Here is a 24,829-nt window from a genome sequence, read left to right on the forward strand (position 1 = left end):
CCCGGCGCACGGTCCCGCCCTGGCGCTGGGCGCCGTCTGGGCGGAGCCGATGTCCGGAGGCGGCTGCCCCCGCGGGAGGCCGTCCCCGCCCCCAATCGCGGCGCCGCCAGTGTTTTCGGAAGCGCGAGCGCCGCCCGGGAGCGGAGGACGAGGCGGGAGCTGCTGCGGAGAGACTGCTGCGCGGTGTGAGCGCCCCTCCGTCTGTCCGTCTGTCCGAGTGCAGGGTCCCGGGAGGCCGGGCCCGCGTGGGGCGGGGGCGTCCCCGGTTCCTCCTGCCCCCGGGGCGCCGCGGAGGGCGGGGACCCCGTGGGCGCAGAACCGGGGGCGCCGTGTCGGGGCTGCGGCTCGCGGGGTGGACAACCCCCGCCCGTCTGTGCCGCCGGCCGCGTGGGCGGGAGGCCGGGCTGACCGGGTCGGTCCGTCCTCACCCGCTGGGCCGGCCGCGGGGTCGGGTTCGGGGTCGGGGTCGGGGAGCCCGCGGGATCGGGGTCGGGGGAGGGGAGCCCGCGGGGTCGGGGTCGGGGGAGGGGAGCCCGGGGGTCGGGGTCGGGGGAGGGGAGCCCGGGGGTCGGGGTCGGGGGAGGGGAGGCCGCGGGGTCGGGGGAGGGGAGCCCGGGCGTCGGGGTCGGGGGAGGGGAGCCCGCGGGGTCGGGGGAGGGGAGCCCGCGGGGTCGGGGTCGGGGGAGGGGAGGCCGCGGGGTCGGGGGACGGGGAGGGGAGCCCGGGGGTCGGGGGAGGGGGAGGGGAGCCCGGGGGTCGGGGGAGGGGGAGGGGAGCCCGGGGGTCGGGGGAGGGGGAGGGGAGGTCGGGGGAGGGGGAGGGGAGGCCGCGGGGTCGGGGTCGGGGGAGGGGAGGCCGCGGGGTCGGGGTCGGGGGAGGGGAGGCCGCGGGGTCGGGGTCGGGGGAGGGGAGGCCGCGGGGTCGGGGGACGGGGAGGGGAGCCCGGGGGTCGGGGGAGGGGGAGGGGAGCCCGGGGGTCGGGGGAGGGGGAGGGGAGGTCGGGGGAGGGGGAGGGGAGGCCGCGGGGTCGGGGTCGGGGGAGGGGAGGCCGCGGGGTCGGGGTCGGGGGAGGGGAGGCCGCGGGGTCGGGGGACGGGGAGGGGAGCCCGGGGGTCGGGGGAGGGGAGCCCGGGGGTCGGGGGAGGGGGAGGGGAGCCCGGGGGTCGGGGTCGGGGGAGGGGAGCCCGGGGGTCGGGGGAGGGGGAGGGGAGGCCGCGGGGTCGGGGGAGGGGAGCCCGGGCGTCGGGGTCGGGGGAGGGGAGCCCGGGGGTCGGGGGAGGGGGAGGGGAGGCCGCGGGGTCGGGGGAGGGGAGCCCGGGGGTCGGGGGAGGGGAGCCCGCGGGGTCGGGGTCGGGGGAGGGGAGCCCGGGGGTCGGGGTCGGGGGAGGGGAGGCCGCGGGGTCGGGGTCGGGGTCGGGGGAGGGGAGCCCGCGGGGTCGGGGTCGGGGGAGGGGAGCCCGGGGGTCGGGGTCGGGGGAGGGGAGCCCGGGGGTCGGGGTCGGGGGAGGGGAGGCCGGGGGTCGGGGTCGGGGGAGGGGAGCCCGCGGGGTCGGGGTCGGGGGAGGGGAGCCCGGGGGTCGGGGTCGGGGGAGGGGAGCCCGGGGGTCGGGGTCGGGGGAGGGGAGGCCGCGGCCCCGGCCAGGGCTGCGCGGGCTGGGCCTGAGCCGTCCTGCGGAAACCGGTCCGCCGGGCGCGGACGACGCGGGGACCACAGCCCGGGCTCCGGGGGCGGGGGCGGGGGCGGGGGCGGGGGCGGGGCGGGGCGGGGCGGGGCGGGCCCAGGGTCCCCGCCGAGGCGCCGAAGGCCGTGGAGCTGAGCCGGGAGCGGGGCCACCTGGCGGCTCGGGGTCCGCGCTCAGGTGCGGAGACGCACCTGCTCTGGCCCCTGAAACCAGAGACCGGAGGGCAGCGACCCAGCCCTGGCCACCGGGGGTCGGGGGGGACGGCTGCGGGGGCAGGGCCTGCGCCCCCACGGCGGGTACCATTTTTCTCTGATCATTGGCGAACACAGGACTGTTGCTGTAGAGGGTGGACTGTGGCAATGGAGGACTATTACTGTAGAGGGCGAACTCTGATAATTCAGGAGGACTGTTACTGTGGAGGGGGGACCATGATAACAGACAGAGACGACTATTGTAGTGGGGGAATGTGACGTTAGAGGAGAACATACTGTATGGGGAACTGTGACAGTAGAGGGGAGCTATTACTGTAGAGGGGAACTGTGATAAGAGAGGGGAACTGTGATCATAGAGGTGGACTCTTTCTGTAGAGGGGGATTGTGGCAGTAGATGGGACTCTTACTGTAGAGGGGGGACTACACAATAAAGACAACTCCCCAGCCCAGCTCTGTTAACCTGTGAACAGGTGGGTAAAGGGGTTTCTGTGGAGACAGTAAACCAGTGCCAGGGGTGTGGGCGGGGCAGGGGGGCCGGCCTGGGTGGTGGACAGAGGGCCTGTGGACTCCGGCACCCTGAGGCAGCGTCTGCTGGAGGCTGGGGTGCTGTGGTCAGCTCTGGGGTGGAGATGGAGGACGTGGCAGTGGCCGCCCTTGCTCTGAGGCTTGTGGGACAGGCTTTCGTCGTGGCGAGTGCTTTGGGGTCCGGTACATGGCCTGGAGCCAGGCTGGGAACGGGGTCCATGCGGCCTTGACGGTGGACGGGGGCCGGGGTCTCCTCTAGGTCTCAGGGGAAGGGCCCTCGCAGGAAGCTTCTCGCGGACACAGGGGTGTGAGTGTGTCCCTGACCCTCAGGTGACCTTTGATACTGTCGGGGGCCACCGTCCCCGTTGTAAGTGGGGAAACAGAGGCACAGGCTGGAAGCGAGCTTGGGGTCCCAGGGGTCGCAGTGCAGGGCTGGCACGCTTGGCTGGTCTCTCTCTCTGTCTACAGGGTGTTCCAGGCTCCCCTTTTTTCCGCTGTGCAAACCCTGTGTCGTTTCGCAGGTCAGTCGTGCGGGCTCCTCGATGGGCGGGCAGCTGAGCGCACCTGGCGGCGGCGGGAGCCTGCCACGCCCCGTGAACGCGGACTGGATGTCGGCGCTGTGCCCGCGGCTCTGGGACGTGCCCCTGCACCACCTCTCCATCCCGGGTGAGCGGCTCTGTGGCCGGGGGGGTGCTGGCTGTGGGCTGGGCTGGGCTCCACCAACCACACACGTGTGCACACGCAGGTACACACGAACACGCGCACACACACACACACACGTGAGCAGCTTCATCTCAGACTCTGGCCTCCGGGACGGGGGAGGGTGAATTCTGTGGTTTAAGCCCCCAGTTTGCGCTCCTTCGTCACAGCTGCCCCCGGACACTCCCGCCCCGATCACCTCACCACCGAAGGCCCGAGTCCCCGTGTGGGGTGGAGGGTCAGGTGCCGGGCGTGCGGGGACAAGGCAGAGGCAGGCGAGCCCGGCTGGGGTCCCAGCTCAGCATTCGATGCGCCTCGGGACCCTCCTTGCAGCCCTGCCGGCCGGCGGCCACTTCTTCCTGGGGGTCCGGCTCCCTTCACCTCGCCGTCTCTGCCTGCCAGGCCCGGGCTGGGGCGTCCTTCCCGGGCCCAGGTCCCTCCCACCAGGACCACCGGCCACCGGGGCGTCGCGAGGGCACGGAGTTGGGCGCCCGCGGGCATGTTCATGAACAAGGCCCAGCCGGCGTCAGAGCAGAGACGAGGCCGCCGACCGCACGACCAGACTGAGAGGTGTCGTCCACGCGTGGGAATCCAGAAGACGCTGTTCGTGGCCGAGTCGACCCGTCAGAACAGGAAATGGAAACACCCGCCGTTTACAGAAACAGTAAAATGTGAAATGCATGAGGCAAGTGGGACGATTTGCCGGCTGCAGATGAAGGAAAACGGAGCCTCCGGTTGGGAGTCGGGACGAGGATGCGACGGAACGAACGAGAGATGCACCTCCAGGTCGACAGAATGGCCCCTTCCCGCCCGTCCGCCGGGACGAAGGCGGTGCCGGCGTCAGAGCGTCTGAGAAGGGAGAGCAGGACGGGCTCTGATGTGCTCAGTGGTGACGTGCAGATTTCACACGCAGATGACACGGGGCGTTTGTAAAGCTCCCCTCACCGTCCAGACCCGCTGTCGGTGACGCTCCAGGTCGGTGGATCCGAACATTGAATTCAAAAGCGGCTACAACTCTGAGAATGTAACGTCTTATAAACGAGGAGGCGTTTCACGTCTGCGCACACAGGGTTCCCTCGACGGTGAAGAGGCTCCAGGTGGCTAATAATGTGGAGGGGGGATCAGGCGAGATGCCGTCTCATGTTTTACAGGGAGACGTGTCACAGAATGTTCAAAGATTTAAGTGAAACATAAACCACAAAGTTCTGTCGGAAGAGACAGGTAAACAGGCCCAGATACTAGCTTTTCTGAGGAAAACCCCAAGCGCAGGAGCTGGGGAGGAAAAGGCGGGCAGACTCGACTCCTAAACAGACATTGAGGTCTCCCCTCATTAAGAAACTTAAACGCTGAGGACAGTAAACCCCGTAACGGAGCCGAACAGCGTCCTCAAGATGTCGCCACGTCCTCGTCCCCGCGCGGCAGGCAGGACACGGCCCCAAAGACGCCCGCACCCTCGTCCCCGGAAGCTGTGGATACGTTTGTCTCATGACAAAAGGGTCTTTACAGAAGTTGGTTCCTTCAGGGTCTTGAGGTGGGGGATCTCTTTGGATTATCTGGGGCTCAGTGTGGCATCGAGGGTCCTCGTGGGAGGGAGGCAGGAGGGTCACAGAGGAGGCAGGAGGAAGATTCTGTGCTGCAGGCTGTGCAGAAGGAAGGGCCCGAGCCCAGGAGGCGGCCCCCAAAACGCTGGAGAAGACAGGAGACAGTCCTCTCAGACCCCCCGGAAGGAACCTGCCGGGCCCACACTTAGACTTCAGACCGTGTCCGATTTCTGGCCTCTGGAACGGGTAACACGTCTCTGTTGTTTGAAGCTGCCTAGTTTGTGGGGCTTTGTTACAGGGGCCCCAGGACCCTTGCACAGCCACCCAGACGGTGGATCCTGCATGGTGAGTCCCTCCTGGGGCACTGCCTCACCTGAGGGTGCTCCTCTCGCGTCCTTCCCAGAGGCCACCTGCCCCCACGAGGGGATGCAGAGGATGGAGCCCCCGGGACGGGCGCCTCCCTCTGCCCTCGCCCTGGCTCTTCCCAGAGCAATCCCCACTGTCCCCCACGTGCCGATCTCGTCCCAGGACACCCAGCCCATGAGGAACCAGAAAACCACATCCACACGCACGTCACGCACAACAGGCCAGGGCTGCTGTGTCCACATGGGGAGGGTTAGGAATTGGCCAATGGCATGTGCTCCCCAGCAGAAAGCCGCCGAGCCGGACGGACGATTCTGAGGAGAAACCCTGACGACTGGGACATCACGAGGGGTGGCCCATGGGATGAACTCAGTGATGCAGCGTCCAGAGCGACCAGCAAAGCTGGGAGTGTCGGTGCCAAGGGGCCTGGGGGGCGGCCGCAGGGTCCCCTCCGGTGGGAGAGACTCGGGACGCCGGCAGAGGGCTGAGGGCTGCACACTGGGCTCCTCGCGCGCCCCCACAGTCTACTTCAAGGCTCCGTCTGCAAGGGGGGCTCCGTGGGTGTGCAAACCACACGCACCCACGTGCTCACAGCGAGGCTGCCTCCATGGGAGACGCCAGCCCTCACGCCCGGGATGCTGTCAGGTGCACACGCGGCCACGTCACCGCGGTGGACACGGGCGTTAGAACAGATGAAGGCTCCGGACTGACTGCTGCACAAAACGCGAGTAATGTGTGAGTGAAACAGCAGAGAAAAACCTGCGTGATTCGGTCCTGTTTGAAGTATCTGAGAAAGAATAGATAACAAAGTAAAATGGGTCATCCCCATGTATAAATGGACCCATATATATCATATTTAAAATATATAAATATGTAACACATAAAAAACATATAATGACAATGACAATAGAGGATTTTAATGTTTTTACTTGTCTATACTTTCCTCATTTTTCTGCAATTAACGTGAGTTCCCAGGTGTGTGACTGTCCTGGGGCGGCTGTGACAAATGACCACAAGCTGGGAGCTTAAACTCCCGGGATCCGTCCTCCCCCATCCTGGAGCCCAGAGTCTGGGGTCGAGGGTCGCAGGGCCGCGCTCACTCCGGAGGCTCCCGGGGAGGGTCCCTCCTGCCTCTTCCAGCGTCCGGGGCTCCAGGGTCCCTGGGCTGGTGGCCGCCTCCCTCCCGTCTCTGCCTCCGTCCTCACGGGGCTGCTCCTCTGCGTCTGCGTCTCCTCTTCTGTCTCTGAGGAGGACGCTGTCCTTGGATTCAGGGCCGCCCCCTCCAGGAAGCCCTCCTCTCCAGCCTTGATTCAGGGCCGCCTCCTCCAGGAAGCCCTCCTCTCCATCCTTGGATTCAGGGCCGCCTCCTCCAGGAAGCCCTCCTCTCCATCCTTGGATTTAGGGCCGCCTCCTCCAGGAAGCCCTCCTCTCCAGCCTTGATTCAGGGCCGCCTCCTCCAGGAAGCCCTGCTCTCCATCCTTCCCTTCATCACCCATGCAAAGACTCTGTTTCCACACAGGTCCTGGGAGTGGGTTTGGCGGCCGTCACCCACCCTCTGTGTGCACCGTCCCCGTGTGCGGCTCTGAGCACAGGGGGCAGGAGGGGCTGGTGGGTGACTGTCTCCTTGGTGTCACTGCAGGGAGCCACGACACGATGACCTACTGCCTGAACAAGAGGTCCCCCATTTCCCACAGCCAGTCCTGGCTGCTGCAGCTTCTGGGCAAGCTCCTGCCGTGCGTCACCCGGCCCATGGTGCTCAAGTGGTCCGTCACCCAGGTTAGGGTCTGCACATGTCAAGTGGGCTCCTGAGCAGCGCGCAGCGCCGTCCTGGCTGGGTGGCACCTGTAACCGTGAAGGAGAAATGGAATGGAACACAAACCTCCTCCAGCCCAGAAAGCCCCACCCCCACAGAGGTCAGGGAGAAAGAACGGGGTTCACTAGTGAACAAGGAAGGGACCAGGCGTGATGTGTGTCACAGGCAGCCACTGCAGAGTGCAGAGGCAGACGGAGCTCCACCTCGCACGTAGCTAAGCAGAACACGCGTCCCATCATGTTCTAAGGGAAACAGTCACTGACTTCCCACGTCTTTGTGAAGGACGTGGGTTAACAATTGGGAGCCAAGCCCTCTCGTCCCAGGAGACAGGCGTCTCCCTCCTGGACCGCATGTCAGAGACGCTCCCCACCCTGGAGGACACATTCCTGAGCTGTAGAATGGTCCAGACGCTTGTTCAGATGTGCACACGCTTGAGAAAGTTGGAGAAAAACTTATCCACTACAGGGTTTTTCCACTCGATGCTCCAGGAGGCGGAGTGAGGGCACCGTCTCTGCCCGTGTGTTTGGAATTAAGCCTCTCCTTGAATGGGGTCGCCTCACATCCCTCGTCCTCAGCCCTTCCCTCGTGCGGATCGGGGTTTAGGGACGTGAGCAGCTGGGAGGAGGAGGAGAGGAAGGGCCCCCGGAGTCGCTCAGGTGGCCCAGGCTGCGGGGCAGGGGCACCCACTGCTGTGGTCCCGTCACCGTGCACACACGGGCACCAGGGTGTCAGGAAAGGGAGCCAGGTGCTGGCCGGAAGGAAGGCGGGGCCCAAGGGGGACCCGGCCGACCCCAGCCCCCTCCCCCCTGCCCGGGCCACGGGCTCCGAGGGGCCGCCCTTCGGGCTCGGCTTGTCCTGCGTGATTGCTGGGCTCCCAGCTGCGGTGTCATCACTGGGGTGGCCGGAACCCGTGTGGGACGTGCAGGGGTGGAGGGCGTGCGCTGGAATGTCAGGGAACCACGTTCCCAATTGTGTCACAACGGCCACCTCAGGCCCCGCGGGACGGGAGCAGGTCACAGCAGCCCGGGGGGGGTGCTCACAACGCTGGGTCCCTTGGAGCGGGTCCTCGGTGCTGGTGCCTCAGAGCTGGGTCCCTCGGAGCGGGTCCTCGGTGCTGGTGCCTCAGAGCTGGGTCCCTCGGAGCGGGTCCTCGGTGCTGGTGCCTCAGAGCTGGGTCCTCAGAGCGGGTCCCTCGGTGCTGGGTCCCTCGGTGCTGGGTCCCTCGGTGCTGGGAGGCCGGCCCGGGCTGCTGAGCCCAGAGGGGCTTCCCCGGGAGGAGGGGGCGGGCCCTCGCGGGGACATCGGAGAGGGGGGTCAGGGCTGAGGGGCGTTGGCTGCAGGGATGGGGAGGACCGAGCGCCCCGTCCCCGGAGAGCGGCTTCCCCGGTGGAGGACGGGCGCTGCCCGACCCGCGGGGCACCCACACAGCTCGGTCTGACCCGGGGTCAGCGCTGCGGCCCCGGGGTGGCGTCCCGGCCGCACGAGGCGGGTGCGAGTCAGGGTGGGAGCTCCGGCCGTGGCGGCAGAGCTGACGGGCGTCCGTCCGCAGGCGCTGGACGTCACGGAGCAGCTGGACGCGGGCGTGCGCTACCTGGACCTGCGCGTGGCGCACGTGCCCGAGGGCTCCCGGAGGAACCTGCACTTCGTGCACTTCGTCTACACCACGGCGCTGGTGGAGGTACGGCCGGCCGGGGCGTCCCCGCGAGTTCCGCACCAGCCTGCGCGGCTGGGTTCGCACCGCCCCCCGCCCCTCCTGGCCGCTGGGCCGCTGGGTCCGAGTGAGGTGGGTCCCGACTCGGCCTCCTGCCCGATGGGGCCTCCCGGTCTCCTCCTCGCGGCTGCTCGACGGCGTTTCCAGGGTCTGGCGGCGGCGCTGTGCCGTCTGTCTGGCCTCGGACTCGCGAGCGCCCCCCGCAGCCCCCGGGCCTCGGCGCTGGAGCGGCCTCCGCGGGCGCGCACGCCTCCGTCACCCGCTGCCCACCCGCGCCCGGAGCCTCCAGACTCACCCCTGCACACACAGTGCCGCGTCCACAGCGAGCACGCACACACACGCACGCCTGCACAAGTGCACGCACACGCACGCACGCACGCACGCACGCACGCTTCTCCCCGGAGCGAGGGCAGGCGGCGCGGCTGCGTTCCCCAAGCTTTGTGTGTTTGCTTGTCCGGGACGGGCCATCTGTCGGAGTTTGCGCAGGGACGCCCGCGGGAGCGTCCTTGTCCCCGGGCCCTGACGCGCCCTCCCCCCAGGACACGCTCACCGAGATCTCGGAGTGGCTGGAGAGACACCCGCGCGAGGTGGTCATCCTGGCCTGCAGGGGCTTCGAGGGGCTGACGGAGGAGCTGCACGAGTACCTGGTCGCCTGCGTCAGGAACATCTTCGGGCACATGCTGTGTCCGCGAGGGGTGAGCCGGGGCCGCAGCCTGACCTGACCGGGACGGCGGGTCATCACTGGGTCCCCTTACAGACGCCCAGCGTCTCCCGTCTCTGTCTCTACAGACGCCCGGCGTCTCCCGTCTCTGTCTCTACAGACGCCCGGCGTCTCCCGTCTCTGTCTCTACAGACGCCCGGCGTCTCCCCGTCTCTGTCTCTACAGACGCCCGGCGTCTCCCGTCTCTGTCTCTACAGACGCCCCGCGTCTCCCCGTCTCTGTCTCTACAGACGCCCGGCGTCTCCCCGTCTCTGTCTCTGCAGACGCCCGGCGTCTCCCGTCTCTGTCTCTGCAGACGCCCGGCGTCTCCCCGTCTCTGTCTCTACAGACGCCCGGCGTCTCCCGTCTCTGTCTCTACAGACGCCCAGCGTCTCCCCGTCTCTGTCTCTCACACACGCCCCTATCTCCCCCTCAGGAGGTGCCGACGCTGCGTCAGCTGTGGGCGCGGGGCCAGCAGGTCCTCCTGTCGTACGAGGACGAGCGCACGCTGAGCCGGCACCGCGAGCTGTGGCCGGGGCTCCCCTACTGGTGGGCCGACCAGGCGAAGCCCACGGAGCTGGTGCGCTACCTGGAGCACATGAAGAGCTGCGGCCGCCCAGGTGGGGCAACGTCCTCGTGTGCTGTGGGCACCAGGCTGCTTTCATACAAACACGGGTGCACACGTGTGTAATATTGGATGTGTACACGCACACGCCTGGCACATATGCATGAGTGCCAACACATGATTGAGATACATGTACACTGCACACATGCGCACACGTGTCCACACACACGCCTCCACGTGCACACACACTGGGTGGAGTCTGGGCAGTGCAGGCTCAGACCCCCGCCGGGTCCTGCCTCAGCTCCGCGTGACGGCCGCGTGGATTCGCGGGGCCCCTGTGTCCGTCTGAGGATGCCACCGCCCGGCCCTTTGCTGCGGGTTCTCCTCCCTGGTCTCAGGGTTTGTGAGCTTTTGTAAGGAAATCGGCCCTTTTCTGCAAACACGCCATGAATAACCCGCGGGTGATGCTCAGACGCTCGGCGGTGCTTTTGGCCCCAGTTCCCACGAAGCCGCATTTCCGTAGCATGAGATTTGTGTCCTCAGGGAAGGCAGCCCGAGGAGCAGGCGGCTTGTGACGGAGTCTCCCATCTCAGCATCCTGAACGGGATGACATCTCAAAGTCCCCTTTGCCACATAGAGTCACATGTTCACAGGTTCTGGGGAGGAAGGCGTGGACGTCTTCAGGGATGTTATTCCTCCCGCCATCCTCTGTAAGAGGAGAAGTTCAGTGAACTTGACCCCTTAGTTGAGCTGTGCTGTCAGAACCCTCATGTCCGTGTGGATTGAAGCTCTGAGCACGAGAACAGGGAGGGAGCGGTGGTGCACGGTGTGGCCGGGACGCCCGCAGCACCGGGGACCCCTCTCTCCCTGTCCTGTTTCAGGCGGGCTGTTCGTGGCGGGCATCAACCTGACGGAGAACCTGGAGTACGTCCTTGTGCACCCAGCCGGGTCCCTCAGGAAGATGACGCTCCCGCACCTGGCCTACCTGACCGCCTGGGTCCGCGAGCAGAGCCCCGGGCCGGGTGCGCGCTGCACCAACGTCATCGCGGGCGACTTTGTGGGCGCGGACAGCTTCATCAGCGACGTCATCCGGCTCAACGAGAAGCTGCTCCCGTGCTGACCGTGTCCTTCCCCCAGCTCGTCAAGCGTGTGCCACCAAGATTCGCCCTTCATTCTCCTTTCCACGTCCGTTTGGGCTGCACACGGGGAGGCGAGTGGAGTCTGGGCAGCCGGGGCCAGTCCCTCAACCTCCTCCTGACTCAGGGCGTCCCCACGGGTGGCGCCTGGCCTCACTGTCCTTCGGCCTGTATTTGGGGTGGATTCCATGAACATGCTGATGATTGGAGCTGACCACGCGGCCGTCCTCAGGGAGGAACGACTGGGATTTGGGGTCAGTTCTCCCAGGTCCAGTCTGGCTGGGCCCCCACGAGAGGCTCCGAGGCGCCCTCCCCTGGGGCTTTGCAAGCAGCAGAACGAGGTCCCGGCAGCTTCGAGGGCCCATTTGGAGCCCTGTGGCGCCGCCTGTGCCCTGTTTCAGCTGCTCCACCAGCCCTACCTTGGGGAAGGCCCGGCCCACCTCCAGACCCTGGTGGGAGGCCGCCTGTCACTCACGCGCCCCTGAGACCCAGCGTCTGTTCCTCATCTGGCGTGGGCCTCTGCCACACCATAGTCATCCCCTTTCTCCAGCGACCATGGAGTGCAGTCGGTTTCCCGGCTCCCCCGTTCTCAGTTTCGGGGACTTTCTGTCTGGGGGCATCCCGTGGTCCCAGCCATGATGACATTCACTGTATTTCTTATTTTCCGTGTTCTTGACTCTCTGGTGTTGGGGCCTCGCAGGCCTGAGAGACGGCCCCTCCCAGGGTGAGCGGATTCCCAGGGATGAAAGCCACTTGCTGGGGTCTCGCCTCTCAGATGCCAGCTGGCCCCGCGGTCTCAAACTCCGGTCCCACAAATACCTGCTCTCGGGCACGTGGCCTCACAGATCTGGCAGCACAAGTTGTCGGCCGAACGATGGGCCCCAACCACCCTCCCTATCTCACTTCCCTCCTGAGAGGACACCCTGGACTCTTGTCTGGCTTGAGTTCCGGAACATTCCTCCTATAACGGAGGGGCCCTGGGCATTAGGGTTTTTTCAGGTTTTGAAAATGAATTTGAACCAAAATGACTACGTGATCCACGTTGGAGGGTGTTCCCTTTGGGACCCAATTAGCCATTTTCTAAAAGAAAATCCACGTGTGCTTTTGGCCTCAGGATGCTGGTACTGAAGGAGGGCGCCTGGGATCCAGAGAGAGAGACTTGGGGGACGTCCTGCCAGCTGCTCAGACCCGGACTCTGCGGGGTCGGCATCGACCCACCGGGCTTGGTGCTCGTGGGGTTGAGTCAGACGGAGGAATGTGTTTGATACTGAGGGTCACATCGTGGCGATCGTTTCCCTGTAAATCCTTTCCCTGATCGTCTCGCAGCCCCGTCAGGAACGATTCAAGGAGTCAATTCTGCAGAAAAATGAAAACACAGCAAAGTCAGATCAGTTTACGGATTTTTGTTCCCGTTAAACGACCGGGCGTTCTGGGGGCATCTCGATAATCCGCAGAGATGTGGACTCGACGGCGCACTCTTTTCTGGTCACTGAGAGTTTTTACAAACAGCCGAGTTGTGCCTCTTCCCCCCTCCGTTTGTGTCTGGAAACAAGGACGGGATCAGAGTTTGGAGTTTTGTGCTATTTTGGGCCCGTCTGTCCGTGGGGACATGAAGCAAAGACTTTTAGTTTTAGAGATTAGTTTTGGAGACTTCCGTACTCGCGGGACGCGTTCCGCCCCAGGGATCCTGCTGGCGGGGCGGCCTGGTGGCTGCGAGCTCGGACCCCCGCCCGCGGGAAGGGCTCGGACCCCGGCCGCGGGAAGAACTCGGACCCCGCCCGCGGGAAGGGCTCGGACCCCGCCCGCGGGAAGAGCTCGGAACCCCGCCCGCGGGAAGAACTCGGACCCCGCCCGCGGGAAGGGCTCGGACCCCCGGCCGCGGGAAGGGCTCAGACCCCCGCCTGAGCGTTTCAGCCAGCGCGGCCGGGCAAGCGCCGAACCAACGTTTGTTGAGTGAACGCTGGTCAGCACGGTGCTGCGCGCGCTCGCCCTCTGCCGTCTCTGGACCATCCCACGTCGGACGCGCGGTGGGGCCGCCCAGCACCTTCCCGCCCAGACCCCCTGCGTCCTCCCGCGGCTCCCCCCCCCCCCCCCACACACACATCTGTGCTCAGGCCCCGGCTCCTCCGGGCGCCGCGGGCCCAGGTGGGGGAGGGGAGAGGCCCCGGTGTAGAAAGAGGGTCTCGCAGAGTCCGGTGCGGGGCAAGTGGGTGCGGGCGGTCTCGAACCAGCTCCAGCTGCACCGGAACCTTGACCCCTCTCCCGGGTCCAGGAGACCCCGCCCCCACCCCCCCATCCCTGCCTCGTCCTCCTCGGGGAGGCCCTGCTTGGCCTGCGCCCCGCTTGCGGGTCTGGACCCTCAGTCGCCCGCTGTGGCTGCGGCTTTGCCCCCCTCCTGGGGTCCTCCGGGAGGAGGAGGGGACGCCGGGCATCCGGGGCTCCTGGCGGAGAGGCCGGGACCACCCTCTGCAGGTTCCTGTGCCCCCGGATGCGGAGCTTGGGGGCCGGACCTGGGTGGGGGTTGGGGCGGCCCGGCACAGGGGTCCCCCCGAGAGGACGGCTGGGGGGCCCAGGGAGCCTGTGGGGCTCATACCAGGGCCGCCCGGACAGCGAGCGGACAGGCTGGACCCCGGGGCACGAGGACACTGCGCCGCCCCCTGGGGTCTCTCCAAAGCCCCTCGGGGTCGGCCCGCGGGAACCAGTCCCGGGGCTGCGGGCATCCTGGCCGGGTCACCCCTCCTGGAGGAGGCGGCGGTGCTGCGCCCAGGGGGCCACCCCGGTCCCCCTCCAGCTGGCGGGGCAGACGGGGCTGCAGGACCCGCGTCCCATCCCGCTCAGCGCAGCCAGGCGCTCAGGCCTCTGGGGGGAATGGGAAGTCGGGCCCTCATCCTGTCAGCTCTGCGCGTGGGGGTCCCGGGGCTGCCACCAGACGCCACAGCAGTGGCCTCAGACCACACTGTCCTCCCCCAGGTCTGCAGGTCGCAAGTGGCACGCGGCTGTCCCCGGGCTGCAGTCCAGGCGTCGGCAGGGCGGTGCTCCCGGAGGCAGCAGGGCAGGATCTGTGCTTGTCCTTTCCGGCTCCGGGGCCACCACGGCCCCGACCTCCGTGTGCACAGCCAGCGCGGAGCCACCTCGGGCTTCCTCTCGTGACACCTCTGCCGTCGGACCCCACTGCCTCCCCCTGATGAGGAGCCTGTGAGGACGGGGGCCACCCGGACCCTCAGGATCACCTCCCAGCTCAGCATCTGGAACTGATCAGATTGGAAGACTCCTTCTGCCGTTACAGGGTCTGGGGACGAGGACGTGGACGTCTTTGGGGACGTTATTCTGTCTCCCACACGGGGATCAGGACGTGGACGTCTTTGGGGACATTATTCTACCGTCTACCCAAACTCCCTCTCCACATACGGCAGGGTTAGACGCCAGGTAGGGAAGCTTGGGAGGCACAGGCACTGAGGGAGCAGCAGTGAGGGAGTGAGGGGCCCTGGGCGTCTGTACCAGGGTCGTATAAACAGAGAAAGTTTTCTCCCGTCCTGAGGAAAGTGCACACACCCCCTTCCTGTGATGCTCGGAAGGAAAGTGGTCGACATTCTTTTCAATCATTCCTGATGCTGAAGTTTGGCAACAGCTCAGAAAACACTCACCCTTCTAAGGGCGAATACAAATCTAAGGAAAAAAATTAATTAAAATTTTTCCATGGGGCCAAAAGGGACACAGACACCCCCCCCCCCACCCCCATTAGCATTCTTTAGAAAACCTACAATTGTGGGCTCTCAGGTCTCCTTGAAACCGATGCAAATCTCTTTAAAAGTCGAAGGACGTCCTGCGGGTTTGGCATCCCAGGAATGTCCCTCTTGGGGCCCCAGGAGATGGGGGAGGGGGTCCTGCCTCCTGTCTCTGTGGGAATTTTGCTGCACGAGTTAACATCCTGCTTGTTGCAAACACGGGAGAAGCTTTGCTTTTCTTCTGGATAAGAACTAACGTGTGTGTGATGGTCGCCCCTGCCCGCTCGGCCCTGTAGACAATGAGGTTCCTCCCGTCTCTGCATCTCCCAGTGGCTGCCTGTGACCGCCCCTCACATCCTGCTTTCCTGCCTGTTCGTGATAAAACGTGTTTTCTTGTCTGCCTTGGAGAGGCAGGTGTGTGGGTTGGTGGGACGCTTTATTTTTAATTATTTCCACGACATGACCTTGGGGGAAAGCGAGACCTGGCAGATGGCGAATCTCACTGCCCTGCGGCAGAAGCGTCTGCTGGGCGTCAGCGCGTGGAAGAACCAGACGGGCGGCTTACAAACCCAGTAACACAGCTTTTAACATCGTGCGGCCGGAACATCCTGGAAGGGCAGTCCGTCCACACGCGCCCTCATCACGGCCCGCGAAGCGCCGAGCCCGCGGCCACCAGCCCTGCGCGGGGTGGGGTGGGGGGAGTGGGTGGGGTGGAGGGGGCCCCCAGGGGCGCTGCAGGCCGGGGAGGAGGGGGCCCAAGGGCGCGCGCTGCAGGCCGGGGAGGAGGGGGCCCAAGGGCGCGCGCTGCAGGCCGGGGAGGAGGGGGCCCCCAGGGGCGCCGCAGGCCGAGGCTGAGACGCCGCCACCCCGCGCGGTCACTGTGGGAAGAGCTTCCTGAACCTGCCGTAGGCCGAGTGGCTCATGATGACCGTCACGTCGGCGGCGCCGGCCTCGGGGATCACGTGCACGTCCTGCACCGCCGCCTCCTCGTGCAGCCAGCTGGGGGGGGGGGGTCACTCAGGCCGGCGGGGCCCCCACAGCGCGTTCCAGGTGCCCGCACCCGGGAGGCGCACCCCAGGCTCACGCCGACCTCCCGACCGTCGTGGGGACGCGCCCCGGGGCCCGGAACGTCCACCCGCTGCCTCCGCGCCCCCGCCCGCGCCCCGCTCCCGCCCCCGCCCGCGCCCCGCTCCCGCTCCCCGCCCGCTCCCCGCTCCCCGCCCCCGCCCGCGCCCCGCTCCCCGCCCCCGCCCCCGCTCCCCGGCTCCCCGCACCTGAGCTGCGGCCCCGCCAGGCGCACGCGGAGCGTGAGGACGCGTCTCCCGGTGGCTCTCAGCACCGCCTCCTCCAGCCGCGCCTTCAGCTCCTCCAGCCCGTGTCCCAGGAGCGCGGACACGGCCACGTGCGGCCCCGTGGGGCTGTACCTGGGGGGGGAACACCCGCTCAGCCGGGGCCACCGAGCGAGGGTCCCCACAGGCCCCGCCCCGGGCCCAGTGTGAGCGCTTCCGGCCCCCCGGAGAGGACGGGGTGCGTGCGTGCGTGCGTGCATGTGTGCGTGCGGCTGGGTGACACCGGGAGCGGGGGTGACGGGGTTCAGACCCTCCGCACGTGTCCCTCTGGTGGCAGGACCGGCAGCAGCGGGGCAGGAGACGGAGCCGCCCCGAGGAGGACGCCCCCTGCGCCGGCACCGCGGCACCCGGAGGAGACGCTCCGGGCCGGGGCGGGCGCCACTCACCCGGGCACCAGGTCCGCCTTGTTGTGCACCTCCAGCACCGAGTCCAGCAGGGCCGCGGGCAGCCGCAGGCCGCGCAGTGTGGACAGGACGCTCGCTTTCTGCAGCTCCGTCTCGGGGTGGCTCACGTCCCTCACGTGCACGACCAGGTCCTGGGGACCAGACGGGCCAGGCGGTCGGACAGCTGGGGGCCACTGGCCCGTTATGTCCTCTTGGAGGGGAGCAGGACGGGCGTTAGTTGGTGATGAGGGAACTTGGTCCCCGGTTACACAGTGTCTGGGGGGCCCTGGGCCCTCCTTGTGCTGACAGTCGAGGTCACTGTCCCGAGACCACCTCACACTCACCGAATGGGCCACGTCCTCCAGGGTGGCGGAGAAGGACTCGATCAGGCCGTGGGGCAGCTGGGAGAGGAAGCCGATGGTGTCCATGTAGATGACGGTCATGCGGGAGGGCAGGGAGCCCGCGTGGGCCGTGACATCCAGCGTGGCGAACAGCTGATCCCGGGGCTGGATGTCGGCGTCACCCGTCAGCGCCTTGACCAACGTGGTTTTTCCTGGAAGTCGGGTCACAAGGGACGCAGTGCATGAGTGGCCCCTCACTGTCCCCACGTCCGCTGCTGGACGCGGGCCGGCCCGATGGTGTGGAGGCTGGGGGCGTGTGATGCGTAGGTGAAGAGCGACAGTGGCGTCAGGGTGTGTACCCTGTGTGTGTAAGAGGGCTGGGGATCTGTGTAGGCGGAGACTGATGGTGTAGACGGGAGGGGGTGGTGTAGACAGGACATGAACTGGGGGTGCTTTCATTTCTCCCTGGGCGGCTGAGACTCGGGGGCTTTGTGACGCTACAAGGAACCCCAGGTTCTGTCTCCTGCGTGGACTCCACGTAACATTCGGAGAAACCTTAGAGCGGACGTGAACGGCCACGCAATAAAACCTGCTTTTATTCTTCAAAGAGCGAGTCTACCGTGAATGGACTCAAATCGTGGAATCTTTCCTATTGCTCAGAGTTTGGAAACGTCCATGAGAGACACAGATCCCGCCCCCTATCTGGCACTCAACAAACACCAGCAACTGGCCGGGGTGCCGTGGGCCCCCGGATGCCCGGACGTGTGGTCACACTGGGCGCGCTCTCACTATCGCCATCTCCTGGTGAACTCTGCAGGTTGCTGTGTTTGCAAGCAGATTCCCCCAAAATCCCGCCGCCCAGCACGGCGAGAGGGGCCCCGCTTCCCACCCGGACCCGCGCTCACCGCAGTTGGTGTAGCCCACCAACGAGACGACCGGGAACTCCCGCCGCCGGCGCTGCCTCCCCAGCAGCTGTCTCTTCCTCCGGAGTCGCTCCAGGGCCCTGCGAATCTTCATCTCCTTCTCCTTCAGGAGACGCTGCTGCACCTGCACGAAGGACTCCCCTAAAAGCACCAAATGGGCGGGTCAGCAAGCAGAACCGGGACGACGACGCGAGAGCAAAGGTGCCACTGACGGGGCACGGGGACGCGCTCTGGCCACTGGGACCCTCCCGGCTGCTCCCACCCCGACACCTTCCTGCTCTGGGGGACGGGTCAGCCCTGGGGACGGCAGCCTCCCCTCTGACTTCTGCCCTCTGAGGTCACCTGGCTCCCCCAAAACGGGAGGAAGTGAGAGCCCGAGGGGACAGCCTGCGAAGGAGGACCCCACGATGCCCACAGGGGCCTGAGAGGGGCCCCAGGACACACCACGTCCTGACCCCAGGACCGGGGAATGGGGCCTAATTGAAAACAGGGTCTTTGCAGGTGTGATGAAGGGAAGGATGGAGAGGAAGGCTTCCTGGAGGAGGCGGCCCTGAATCAAGGATGGAGAGGAGGGCTTCCTGGAGGAGGCGGCCCTGAATCAAGGATGGAGAGGAGGGCTTCCTGGAGGAGGCGGCCCTGAATCAAGGATGGAGAGGAGGGCTTCCTGGAGGGGGCGGCCCTGAATCAAGGATGGAGAGGAGGGCTTCCTGGAGGAGGCGGCCCTGAATCCAAGGACAGCATCCTCATCAGAGACAGAAGAGGAGACGCAGACACAGAGGAGCAGCCCCGTGAGGACGGAGGCAGAGACGGGAGGGAGGCGGCCACCAGCCCAGGGACCCTGGAGCCCCGGACGCTGGAAGAGGCAGGAGGGACCCTCCCCTGGAGCCTCCGGAGGGAGCGCGGCCCTGTGACTGGGGAGGATGGACCCCTGGGGTTTACGCCCTGGGTGTGTGGTCCTTTGTCTCGGCCGCCCTGGGACAACATCTCAATCCCTAGTTGGCTTGAATGTGAGCACAGGTGAGGCCCACGCGCAGCCCTCGCCCCATCAGGATCTCAGACGTCGTCCCTTCCTGGGGGCGGCTGCCGTCACCACCCCCCTCCCCTGAGCGCGCAGAGAACGACCCGGGACGCGTTACCTGAGCCCATGATGTAGCGAGAGCCCCGGCCCGGGCCGTCCAGACGGGCAACGTCACGTCTTAGGCTGGACCTGACAGGGAAACGGGGCGGCTCAGTGGACGTACAGGCCTGTCGTGGGGGCAGGGCAGGGGCGACACGACAGAACTGAGGGCGAGAACAGTGGCCGTGCCGGGGTCCCCCCTCCACGGGGCTTCATGGCCGGGGACGGAGGGTCCCCCCCGGGGCGCAGGTCCTCGTGGGGGATGTGCTCGGTGCCCTTCCGTCCTTACCCCCCGGGCAGCATCAAATGTGGAAATGAGAAGGGGTCCACATCTGTGGAGGCCCCGTGGTCGGCCGCCTACCTGAGGACGGGGAGCTCGGCCAGCGCCACCTGCAGCCGGGCCTCCCGTGTCCGCGCGTTGCAGCGGAAAATGTGCAGAACCACCGTGAACCGGTCAAACACCGGCACACCCCAGGCGGCTTCCAGTTCCTTCTGGAAAAGGAGAGTGAGCCAGTGAGTGGGCAGGGGGTCTGCGACAGGACCCCAGGCTGGGCGGACGTGGTCCTGTGTCCTCATGTCCCTCCTGGTGGGATGTTGACCCGCCCGCCTGGCCCCCCAGGAGCCCGGGTACCTGGGTGGGCGCGCTCATCCTCTCCACGTTGAGGAAGACGGCGGTGACCTCGGGCGACCCCCTGATTCTCTCTGAGGGGAAGAGATGGTCTCGTCACAGGTCTGTGACCCCAGCACGTCTGTTGCGGGACGGGGCTGCACGCGCTGGCTGTGCTCACGGGACATCCCGGACTCAGAGCATCGTATGTGGGATGTCGGGAGGCGGCTGAGGGGTCGATGGGGTCTGTCTTCAGGGGCGTGGGTCTCTGTCACACAGAGGGGAGGACACCCACCCGGGGGGACTGAGCGCGTCTACGCCCGGGGGAACCTAGACGGGCCATCTGCAGGACTCGCTGCTCAGAACTGTGAGCCGAGGGCAGTTTGGGGTGGGGATGGTCAGGGTCCAGAGGTCAGGGTTCACGGCAGGGCACTGAGCGGCTGGCGAGCAGCCTAGAGAGGGGAGGTTGGGGCTGGGGGCGGCAGGGTGGCTCCCACCCTAAACTGTGTGGACAGCACCCTCAGGGTCTCCCTGACGTTCTGATCCCAGTGGCAGCTTTTCCCGAGTTCCCGTGAGGCCGCCTGCACCCGGCCCTGACAGCACCCCGCCGTGGCTGCGATCCCCGGGGAGAAGAGGGGACAGGGGGCCCGGGGCACGTGCGTGGGGCCCACCCGTCAGCTGCTCCAGGTTCCCTTTGCCGAACACGAGCTTCTTGTCGGGCGTCCTGGTGGGCACCACCATCGTCTCCACCACCGACCAGTTGTCCAGTGTGTGCACCAGCGCCCTTGCCTCCGCCACCTGCCACTCGGCTGTGGGGAGAGACGGGACCGTGTGAGGGCCGCGTCCCTCCCCAGCCCCACCCAGCACTCCTGGGTCTGCTCCCCAGGCCCCGATGGCTTCCTCGGCCCAGCGTGCAGGTCCCCTCAGAAAGCACTGCAGTCAGCACATGACTCTCTTCTCCTGGGCACGACTGGCAGGCGGGGGGCAGAGGGGACAGGGCAGCAGGGTGACGAGGAGCCAAAGCCAAGTGGGAATGCAAGCCTGCACCCCTCTGTTGGAATCAGTGACTCGTCTGCTCAGTGAGGACCCCTGTGACTGGCTCCACGGCATCTGCTGTGAGGTGGCCCCTCAGGGCCCAGGGACCCCCACACTCCCTGCAGGGCAGCTGGGAGCCCCCGAGGTGAGGAGTCGGTGGCCCCAGTGGCTGTCGGTGCCGGCCCGGCCCAGGAAAGACAGCGCCAACCCCTGGTCCCCATCCTCTAGACCTTGGACATTGGGATCCCCCATCCCCTGTGCTGGGGGGCGAGTCCTCCAGCCTCTGTGCCATGGGGAGACAGGGTCTGCCCTCGTCTGGGCTGAGGGGAGGCACAATCTTCTGGAGTTTGAGTCCTGATGGGTCCCGTGGGTCTTCCCCACGTCCGCCCTCGTGGTCGCTCGGATGGGCCCTTGGGCTCATCCCTGACTTCCCTCGTTCATCTCCACACACGGCCCATCGACAAACCCTGCTGTCTTTCCCGACCTGCCCGGCCCGTCCCCAGCTCCCCGCTGGGTCTCTGCGAAGCCTCCCTGCTCCTTTGGGCCCCTCCCACAGCCACCTGCCCCGAAGGCTCGTCAAACGCCACACGGGGCCCCACCCTGTCACCCCCGGTTATCCACTATTTGGAAAATGAAAACTGAGATGCGCTTGCGAAGTTCCCAGTCCAGCGGCTCAGGTCACTGCAAGGCCGAGACCTCCCACAGCACGACAGGGCGCTTCCCTCCCCGACCTCCACAGCACGAGGCCTCGTCACCACAGTTCCTTCTACTGGTACCTCACGCCCGGCATCCAGAAAAAATTACTGTGCCTACAAATAGACAAAAAAACACAGCGTGCACGCAGAGCAAGCGTCAGAACCAGACTCGGACGTGGCGGGGATGTCGGAATCATCGGCCTGGGAATTTAGAACAACTGTGGTTAACATGCTAAGGGCTCTGATGGATAAAGTAGGCAGCGTGGAAGAACAGACGGGATATGGGAGCAGAGAGATGGAAATCCTAGGAAAGAACCAGGAGAAAAGCTAGACGTTGAACACACTGCAGCAGAAATGGAGCGTGGCTTTGACGGGGCTGAGGAAGGATCTGTGAGCTCGAGGACACGGCAGCAGCAAAAACTAAATGCTTCTGTCTGCAGAAGATGCTGCCAAGAGAGTGGGAGGTCAGCCCTCAGACTGGGAGAAGATATCTGCAGACGCATCTGGGAAAGGACTGTCATCCCAAACATACAAAGAACTCTGAAAACTCAACAATAAGAAAACAACTGGATTAAAAAATGGGCCAAAGACTCAGACAAGCACCTCACCAAAGACATACAGGTGGCAAATAAGCATATAAAAGATGCCGCACATCATAGTCATCAGGGAAACGCAAACGAAAACAACGAGATTCCACCGCACGCCTATGAGAATGGCCGAAATGCAGGACACTGACGACACCAGATGTTGACGAGGAGGTGGAGCCACAAGAACCCTCATTCGTGGCTGGTGGGCACGCAGAACGGTGCAGCCGCTCGGGAAGGCAGCTGGACATCTTCTTACAAAACTAAACCCACTCTCAGCATACGAGCAGCTGGTATTTACCCGAATGAACTGAAACCTTCTGTCCACACAAAAACCTGCAGGGGGATGCTTACAGCAGCTCGGAAGCATCCAAGGTGTCCTTCAGTGGGGAGTGGATAAACTGCGGTGCCGCCAGACAACGGAATGTTATCAGCACTAAAAAGAAAAGAGCTGTGAACCATGAAAAGACGTGGAGGAACTTAAATGCATGTTACTAAGTGGAAGAAGCCAGTCTGACAAGGCGACACAGCATATGGCTGTAACTCTGTGACATTCTGGAAAACGGCAAAGCTGCGGGGACAGCAAAGATCCACGGCTGCCAGGGGTCGGGGAAGGATGAATAGGAGCACGGAGGATTTTTAGGGCACTGAAAGTACTCTGTATGGTACAGTGACAGTGGATGCATGTGTTACACATTTGTCCAAACCTGCAGAACGTACAACACCAAGAGTGAACCCTAAGGGAGACCACAGAGTTTGGGCGACAATGATGTGTCAACGCAGGTGCAGCAGTTGTGACAAATGTACCATCTAGTGGAGAACACTGATAACGGGAGAGGCTGTCAGAGTGTGGGGCAGAAGGGATATGGGAAATGTCTACCTTCCCCTCAATTTTGCTCTGAAACTAAAACTGCTCTTAAAAAAGTCTGCAAGAAAAAAAAGAAGGAAGCAGTGACACACAATACAACGTGGATGAACCTCCAAAACGTGATGCTCAGGGATGGAAGCCGGACACAAAGACCACATATTGCCAGCTTGCACTTGGGTGAAATGTCCAGCAGATTCACAGGGACAGAAAGCGATCAGGGGCTGCCAGGGGCGGGGTGGGGGAGCGGTGGGGAGGGACTGCCATTGAGGGCACAGGGTCTCCTGGAGCGTGGAAAACGCTCCGGAACTAGGTAGGGGTGGTGGCTGCACAGCACTGTGCACCCTTCAGAATGGGTAACTTGATGCCATGTGAACCACAGCTCAATAAAGCTCTAACAGAAAGGAGACGAGGAAAAGAATAAAAAGAAGCCCATCCGATCTGGTCACTGTCCTGCTCAAAACCCAGTGTGCTTGTGGAAGCCAAGTCCTTACACGGCCTACTCGAACAGGAGTGACCCGGCTCTCGGCCCCCTGGGAGTGGTCCCGGGCGCCCCCAGACATGCTCCCCCGAGGACCCCTCTCTGCATAGGGCCCCTAGCCGCCTGTGTGTGGCTCCCTCCACCTCGGGGTCCCACCCTCCTCCACCGTGCAGGACCATCCTGCCAAGACGGCCCGGCCTCCTGGCCACTGTCCGCTCGGCCTGTCCCCAGGCTTAGGCCCGGGCGGGCGCTTCTGCGGGGGTCCCGGTGGGTTGTCCCCGCCTGGGGGAAGGACGGGTGACGAATGTCACCGCTGCTCAGGGCGGCGGCCCAGGCTGTGCAGTTTCCTCGGGGTTTGGGTAAAGAGCGAGAGGAACGATTCTGGGCACGGTCTTGTGTCTCGTGTTCAACGACAAGTGAAAATGCCGGTGGAGAAAAGATGGGGGCTCGGGAGCCACACCGGGCACACGGGGTTTACACCTGGGTGACACTGCGCCTTTGGGGACGGGGCGGGCAGACAGCGCTGCGGGCTGGCGGGAGGGAGAGCCGAGGAGGGCGGGGACCAGGACTCAGCGTGCACAGCAGAAGGCGCGCCCCGCCCCAAATCAGGAGGGCTCCAGGGGCGCAGCGGGGGGGGGGGGGGGGGGGGGGGCTACGGCAGGTTCAGCCCGCCCTCGAGGCCCCGCCCCTCGGGGGGTCTCCGCCCCATGACCGTCACCTTCGGAGCCCCGCCCCAGAGGCCGCGCCCCTACAGTCTCCGCCCTAAGTCCCGCCCTCGAAGCCCCGCCCCTCGGGGGTCTCCGCCCCATGGGTGTCAGGCTTTGGAGTCCCGCCCCCAGAAGCCCCGCCCCTTGGAGCCCGCACCCGACAGCCCCGCCTCTCAGTCCGCGCCCAGTGAGTTCCAGCCCTCAGGGTCCCGTCCAGTCCCTCAGTCTCCCCGCTAAGAGTTGCAGCCCACGGAGCCCCGCCCCGACTCCCCACCACGTCAGCCACGCCTCCCTATGAGTGGCCCCTCGGAGTCTCCGCCCCAGAAGCCCCGCCCCTCATTCACCCCGCCCTATGAACCCCCACTCGGAGTCTCCGCCCCTCATCCACCCCGCCCCTAGAAGCCCCGCCCCCTTATTCACCCCGCCCTATGAGTGGCCCCCCCGGAGTCTCCGCCCCAGAAGCCCCGCCGCTCATTCACTCCGCCCCTCACTCGCCCCGCCGCCGGTCACCTCGGGTCAGCTGCGGCTTCCCCGGGCCCCACTTGACCTCAGGGTGGACCAAGCACACGCGCTGGGCGCCCGCCGGCAGCAGAGGGTCCCTCCTGAGCAGCTCCTCGTCCTCGTCCTCGTCCTCGTCCGCATCTTCTGGCTCCTCCTCCTCCTCCTCTCCCGCTCGGCTTCTCCGGCCATCCGCCCATGGGCCCCGGCCGCCGCCCCCTCGCCCGTCCAGGCCCCCCGGGTCCCCGGGTCTGAAGGCGGCAAGCGCGCGCTCGGGGCAGGGCAGCAGCGGCACCGCGGCCCGCAGAGCCGGGCGGCCGCGAACCACGCGGGGCAGCCAGGCCCCCGGGCGGACGGCGGCCCGCAGGGCCCACATTTCATGTCCGCCCGTCCGCAGTGGGCGGGGCCTCGGGGCTCCCCTGCGGGCTCCCCATTGGCCGCCCGGCGTCACGTGGTCGACGCCGCCTGATTGGCGGGCCCGGGTCCTCTGGGAGGGAGGCGGGGCTCCGGACGCCGTGCGGGGCGCCCTGCGCTGCGGCGGGATGCTCACGGCGGACCCCGCGCCAGGTATG

At 65.9% G+C, this 24,829-nt stretch overlaps 3 protein-coding genes across 27 annotated transcripts in view; 2 read left to right on the forward strand and 1 right to left on the reverse strand.

The window, feature by feature from the left end:
• The first annotated feature begins 37 nt into the window (after positions 1–37).
• Positions 38–12,512, forward strand: PLCXD1 (phosphatidylinositol specific phospholipase C X domain containing 1). 6 transcript variants are annotated; one of them, XM_070603556.1, is made up of 8 exons: positions 99–183; positions 2,941–5,004; positions 5,308–5,757; positions 6,662–6,798; positions 8,385–8,513; positions 9,086–9,241; positions 9,683–9,866; positions 10,693–12,512. In XM_070603556.1, exons 3-8 carry the CDS (start codon positions 5,754–5,756, stop codon positions 10,929–10,931), a joined length of 849 nt encoding a protein of 282 aa, XP_070459657.1. In that variant the 5' UTR covers positions 99–183; positions 2,941–5,004; positions 5,308–5,753; the 3' UTR covers positions 10,932–12,512. The 6 variants fall into 6 exon arrangements, with proteins under 6 accessions (XP_070459654.1, XP_070459657.1, XP_070459658.1 ...); XM_070603557.1 differs by having other exon boundaries at positions 103–183; positions 2,941–3,085; positions 3,452–5,757; XM_070603553.1 differs by lacking the exon at positions 5,308–5,757 and having other exon boundaries at positions 38–185; positions 2,941–3,085.
• GTPBP6 (GTP binding protein 6 (putative)) lies at positions 5,918–24,633 on the reverse strand. Of its 6 annotated transcripts, none has more exons than XM_070603549.1 (12): positions 24,270–24,633; positions 20,064–20,201; positions 19,417–19,487; positions 19,147–19,277; positions 18,805–18,875; positions 17,651–17,809; positions 16,749–16,957; positions 16,408–16,556; positions 15,947–16,096; positions 15,447–15,671; positions 10,797–15,410; positions 5,918–9,264 (listed from the first exon to the last, which is right to left on the reverse strand). In XM_070603549.1, the coding sequence occupies exons 1-10, from the start codon at positions 24,631–24,633 to the stop codon at positions 15,548–15,550; spliced, it is 1,566 nt and encodes a 521-aa protein (XP_070459650.1). In that variant the 3' UTR covers positions 5,918–9,264; positions 10,797–15,410; positions 15,447–15,547. The 6 variants fall into 6 exon arrangements, with proteins under 6 accessions (XP_070459650.1, XP_070459648.1, XP_070459651.1 ...); XM_070603547.1 differs by having other exon boundaries at positions 10,797–14,613; positions 14,709–15,671; XM_070603550.1 differs by having other exon boundaries at positions 10,797–14,278; positions 14,328–15,671.
• LOC103543810 (uncharacterized) overlaps positions 24,588–24,829 on the forward strand; it is a 56,954-nt gene continuing 56,712 nt past the window's right edge. For 8 of the 15 annotated variants that reach the window (XR_011535716.1, XR_011535722.1, XR_011535729.1 and 5 more), the window contains exon 1: positions 24,664–24,824. The gene's annotated coding sequence lies outside the window, so the exon portion shown is untranslated. Of the gene's footprint in view, positions 24,825–24,829 lie in introns of all 15 variants that reach the window. The other 7 variants (XR_011535725.1, XR_011535732.1, XR_011535750.1 and 4 more) reach the window with 6 other exon arrangements.

The sequence above is a fragment of the Equus przewalskii genome, chromosome X (assembly GCF_037783145.1).
Source record: "Equus przewalskii isolate Varuska chromosome X, EquPr2, whole genome shotgun sequence".
NCBI lineage: Eukaryota > Metazoa > Chordata > Mammalia > Perissodactyla > Equidae > Equus > Equus przewalskii.

Bases quoted from the DNA above. Each gene is read 5' to 3' on its own strand.
- PLCXD1 (XM_070603552.1), top strand. From the start codon at position 6,517: ATGCAAAGACTCTGTTTCCACACAGGTCCTGGGAGTGGGTTTGGCGGC. The intron at 6,799-8,384 runs GTTAGGGTCTGC...GTCCGTCCGCAG, and splicing joins TCAAGTGGTCCGTCACCCAG to GCGCTGGACGTCACGGAGCA. The intron at 9,242-9,682 runs GTGAGCCGGGGC...TCTCCCCCTCAG, and splicing joins ACATGCTGTGTCCGCGAGGG to GAGGTGCCGACGCTGCGTCA.
- GTPBP6 (XM_070603549.1), bottom strand. From the start codon at position 24,633: ATGTGGGCCCTGCGGGCCGCCGTCCGCCCGGGGGCCTGGCTGCCCCGC. The intron at 20,202-24,269 runs GTGACCGGCGGC...CTCTCCCCACAG, and splicing joins GAAGCCGCAGCTGACCCGAG to CCGAGTGGCAGGTGGCGGAG. The intron at 16,097-16,407 runs GTGAGTGGCGCC...TTCCCCCCCCAG, and splicing joins AAGGCGGACCTGGTGCCCGG to GTACAGCCCCACGGGGCCGC.